The 5,137-nt window shown below is 39.7% G+C and overlaps 1 protein-coding gene across 1 annotated transcript; it reads left to right on the forward strand.

The window, feature by feature from the left end:
• On the forward strand, nt 1,021-4,740 carry LOC110264078. Its single transcript, XM_021105818.1, has 2 exons — nt 1,021-1,567; nt 4,552-4,740. The coding sequence occupies exons 1-2, from the start codon at nt 1,228-1,230 to the stop codon at nt 4,674-4,676; spliced, it is 465 nt and encodes a 154-aa protein (XP_020961477.1). The 5' UTR covers nt 1,021-1,227; the 3' UTR covers nt 4,677-4,740.

Consider the following 5,137-nt stretch of genomic DNA (forward strand, 5'->3'; position numbering starts at 1 on the left):
TTAGGGAGTTTTGCTCTCACGATTTTTTCTGTGAAGGGAGTAGCCCCCGCTATCATGTGCTCGCTCCTCGTGCGTTTGGCCTCTCGATAACGCCGGTCATGATTTACATCGTGCCGGTGTCCCGGGTCACAGGATACGCTACGCTCATGCCTTTTGCCGTGACGCCGTTCGGGCAACTTGTGATGGCCGATCTCGTGGCGGGATCTTGATCCGAAGGTGGCGTGGCTTCCGTTCTCAGTGTGGTGTCCTTCCTTGGCAGTAACTCGGCCTTTGAGTTCCTGTACTCGGAGGCAGAGGTCTTGGATTATCCGGGCGGTCTTTTCTCCTAGGTTTTTGGGAACCCATGTTTCAATGATTGTGGGGCCGTTCTCTTTGTTTTGCAGAGGGGTGGGCTGGTGAATAGCGCTTGCTATCCTTCCATAGGTGGGGGGTGTGACTTTCCAGCGCTCGAGAGTTGGGCTTCTTGTCGGTGAGTTACGGTAATGGCTCGGGGATCGCTCTTCAAGTTCATTTGGCATACTGTCCCGACGTTGTAGTTTCCCACAGACGCTGCCAATATACTGGAACGCTCCGGTACGGGTTGAGAGATGGATCGAGAACTTGCGGGTCGAGGCGGATGTCGGATCATCTGGCTGGAGCGATGAGGGGTGGTACCTACAAAGATACTCCGACGCTCAAGTCAGAATGGATCTGAGAGGTATAAGGTATGTGGAGTCAATGACGTACCTGAGGGGGCCTGAGACTCCCCATTTATATAGGTGATAGTAATTATCTTATCTTATCTTATCTGGTTAAGATAAGGGAGGTATTTGAATTTAATTGTTGGTTAGGAGCTCTAGTGAACCGGTTCTGGGCCTTCTAGAAGGGCGATGTGGTTTGAAGCCGGGTAACCGGGTTCGGAGAACATTCCCGGTGTGAAATCCGTTGGCCGGATCCGTAACACATATTTTTGTATTCATATGGGATCATTTACGTCTTTGAATATGATTTGCATGTAAATATCATTTTTGATAAGATATACAACAATGCTAGGGAACCAAGATAGCTTCAGCCAAAAACCTGCCAACTCTTGTTGGACTGAGAACATGAAGCCCAGTCCACTTCAGCAACATCCCAAATTAACCTAGGTAAACATAATTAACCTAACCGAACCCTCTCTTCTCCTTTCACCGTTTCACCGTATCATACCTCCAAAACCATCCACGGCAGTGCCACACTACCAGGCTCATGGCATGGCATTCTCCTCCGCCCTCGACGGCCACTGCGCCTCGGTCCACATCGTGCGGGCAACATCAATCCTCCATAGCTAGCTTCAGAACGCCGCAAAGCTTCTCTCCCGTCAACTTGGTCACTGGCGCGTTAGTCGGAGTCACGCCCATCTCTGCCACAATGATGTTGTGCCACCCAGTTGCGAGGAACAAGGCGGTTCTGCTTGTCTCCAAGAGTGTGCCGCTGCTGCTGCATGTCAGAGTTGGCGGCACCATTGAAGCATCTCTGCCCTGCTACCACGAATGCGATAGAATGTCCCCTGCCCCAGCCTCAAAACATCCCTTGCGAGAACTAATTGGTGAGTGTTTAGTATTTGGAGTTAATTGATATCTGTTTCTGAATACCATGGTTTACAAGTTGTGGGATGTTGCCTTTGATTTGGTTATAAATATGGCTTTGTTAGATGTTGTTGATTGCATCAGACGGTTTTATTAGAGGTTTTGGTTATGGTGTTTCATTTTTCTAGATGATTCTTTTCTACTATATTTGGGGATTAGTAATGAGATTATGGCTTTTAAATGAGATTCAAATTGTGGTATTTCATATCTCAAAACATGAACTTGAGCTATGCTTGGGTACCACTAAACTCAGCCCCTGTTGGCTATGAATAGCAATATGAACTTGAGATGTTTGTGTGTGTAGCTATTGTGTGATCCTAGCTTGCTTGTTTAATTAATATTTTTTTTTCTGTTCTAAATATGATAAATATGTCCAATTAACTCTTAGGCAATTGTTTAGGAGAATATTGTAATTGATTATATTGTGCACATATGAATGTTTGTTGATTTGAGTAGTTGAAGGAAAGTGGTGATTTACATAACATGACTAGTATTTTAATTCATTTCAACATTCACTTAGGTAAGAATTTATATTAGATTTGCATTCTTTAGGTAGAGGCTGTTGAATGTATACAGTAAGGAATTGGAGGAATCAAAAGCTTTTCTCCACTCAGATATGGAGCGATTTATAAATGAGAAGATTATACATGCTTACAAGGTGATAGTTAAGCATGCGGTCACAAAAATAAGAGATGGTGATGTTCTTCTTACTTATGGATTGTCATTGGCTGTTGAAATGATACTGTTACATGCACATAAATTAGGAAAACATATATAATAGCCCAGACCATCCGCTAGCACGATATTGTCTGCTTTGGCACACAAGGCCTCACAGTTTTGTCTTTGACGATAGGGATGATAGCCAAAGCCCCCCACACTCACTCGTCAAAATGTGTCATGCTAGGGAGAGGTATCCACAACCTTATAAGGCATGCTTCATTCCCCTCTCCAACCGATGTGGGACCTTACAATCCACCCTCTAAGGGAGCCCAACGCCCTCGCTGGCACATCCATATGGGCTTCGACTCTGATACCATGTGTAACAGCCCAGACTACCCGCTAGCACGATATTGTCCGCTTTGGCACACAAGGCCGCACAGATTTGCCTTTGACGATAGGGATGATAGCCGAAGCCCCCACACTCACTCGTCAAAACGCGTCATGCTAGGGAGAGGTATCCACACTCAAAAAAGTATTATACTTTTGGATGATTTTCCATTCATGTAACATGTCTCTGGCACTCAAAAAAGTTTATACTTTTGGACTTTTATTTGAATAATTAATTTCTGTTTGCACTTTTTTTTATGCGGTTTTGGGAGTTAGGTAACAAAAAGGATTAGAGTTGGTGTAATTTTGTTTGCTTATCTATGCTAAGGTTCAGGAATTGTGGTTGTAGTCGATGTGACTTACCCTTGCTAAATTGTTCGATGTTGTTAAATTGCTGTAACTAGAGATTGGATATTACTGAAATTAGGGACCGAAAGATGATGTTATTAGGAGTTGGATTTTGTTGAATTGCATGTGGTTTGGGATTTTCAAAGAGGAAGTTAGTTATAAGTTAGTTTATTTCTTTTTTTTTTCAACTTTAAATTTGGTCTGAATGTGATTATTTAAAATTACAGTATTAAAACGTGATTTTTTTGGACAGATTTGATGGAGGTTTAACTACATCTATTGGTATCTATGATTTGATTATTTTGTTGGACAACTGTATGGTTCTTGTATTATAGATTGGAGGCCTTTTTTTTTTTTATCATGAATTGGATGATTTATTCATTTATGCAACATGGCAATCGCATTCAAAAAGTTTGTACTTTTGGTCTTTTGTTTGAATAGCATGAATTCTATTTGCGCTTTATTTTATTTTATTTTATTTTTGCGGTTTGGGAGTTAGGTAATAAAAAGGCCATACTTGGTTTAATTTTATTTGCTTATCTATGCTAAGGTTCAGGAACTGTGGTTGTAGTTGATGTGATTTACCCTTGTTAAATTGTTGGATGTTGTTGAATTACTGTAACTAGAGATTGGATATTTCTGAAATTGGAGAGCAAATGATGCTGTTATTAGGAGTCGGATTTTGAATGTTGTTGTTCTCTTAATAGTGGTATGGCATTTCGATGATGAAACTATGATAAAGTTAGTCTAATTTTGGTCATAATCATGGTCCAATTCAGTCTGTTTTTTTTTTCATGTTGAGCATATGCTCTAATTTTGGAAGTGATTCAAAATGAACATCTCGCCATTTGATAGATGTTCCTTCTAATTTGGGTTTTATATGGTAATAATTGATATGGGATTTGTATAGCTTCTAATTTGTATAGCTTCTGATTTGCATACTGTATAGTCGATGTGGTTTACTTTTGCTAAGTTGTTGGATGTTGTTGAATTGTTGTAACTAGAGAATGGATGATTCTGAAATTAGAGAGCGAAGAATGTTGTTATTGGGAGTTGGATTTTGCTGAATGGCATGTGATTGGAGATTGATTGTTGCTGTTCTCTTAATAGTAGTTTGGAATTTGAATGATGAACTTATATTAAATTTAGTCTAATTTTGGTCGAACTTAATTTTAGTCCTTACTCATGGTCCAAGAGTCAATTTATTGGAAACTCTGAAATCATTTCTACTACCCTTCTTGTAGCTTACTACTTGTTAAATCATGTTTCGTATATGCAAATTTACCTGTTTGCTTTCTAATGCTTTATACCCCGGAACCCACACTTGATGTAATCTGTGTAACTTAAGAATCTCTTCAGGCGGTTTTTTCTTCATGTTGAACATCTACTCTAATTTTGCATGTGTTTAAAAATGAACCTCGTGCAATTTGATATATAATGCTTCTAATGTTGGTTTAATATGATATTCATTGATATGGGTTTCGTATAGCATCATCAACAATGTTTAATTGAGAACTCTTTTGATGTTGCCTCTGATCTTTGTATACAGTTTCCTTTAAAGGATTCGAGGCTGTTTCTTGTGAAACCGTAGTGGGATTATTTTGCAGAAAAGCCAACCAACATGAGAAAAAAGGTAAAATGATGTCTACCATTCTCATTTTAACATTCACATGATCCTATGTGTGACTTACAGCTAGTGTTACAATTAACAGAAATTGTTAGAGTCGCGATGCTCGCCCAGCTATGTGGATGGTGCTTCTGATATGCATTAGGATGTTTCTTCTCTTTGAGAATGGGATGGTTCTCGGTATGTTTTCCGGGTTTTCATGTGCAATGCATTTGCGGGTGCGTGTACTTCATTGAAAAGTGAATGGATTTTGGTTTCTTAGATATTACTCAGAAGGTATCATGTGTTAAGTGTTGGCGACTGTCAATTAATTAGTTCTCAAATTGTGGATGTCTTTAGTTCATTAAGCAATGCATTGTCTAATTATACTATTCAGTCTACTCTGATCGGTGTATATACCCCATTTGTTTATGAATACAAATAGAAGTTTATTTATGTTTTTGTCCCTTTTTATTGCTGAAATTGTGGCATTTGCTGGTCCTTTAAGCATTGCACAGCCTTATGTTGT

Source organism: Arachis ipaensis, chromosome B06 (assembly GCF_000816755.2).
Source record: "Arachis ipaensis cultivar K30076 chromosome B06, Araip1.1, whole genome shotgun sequence".
NCBI classification, from domain to species: domain Eukaryota; kingdom Viridiplantae; phylum Streptophyta; class Magnoliopsida; order Fabales; family Fabaceae; genus Arachis; species Arachis ipaensis.

Excerpts from the sequence above, each read along its gene's own strand:
- LOC110264078 (XM_021105818.1), top strand. The coding sequence starts at position 1,228 with ATGGCATGGCATTCTCCTCCGCCCTCGACGGCCACTGCGCCTCGGTCC. Across the intron at positions 1,568-4,551 it reads TCCCTTGCGAGAACTAATTG|TTTCCTTTAAAGGATTCGAG; the intron begins GTGAGTGTTTAG and ends CTTTGTATACAG.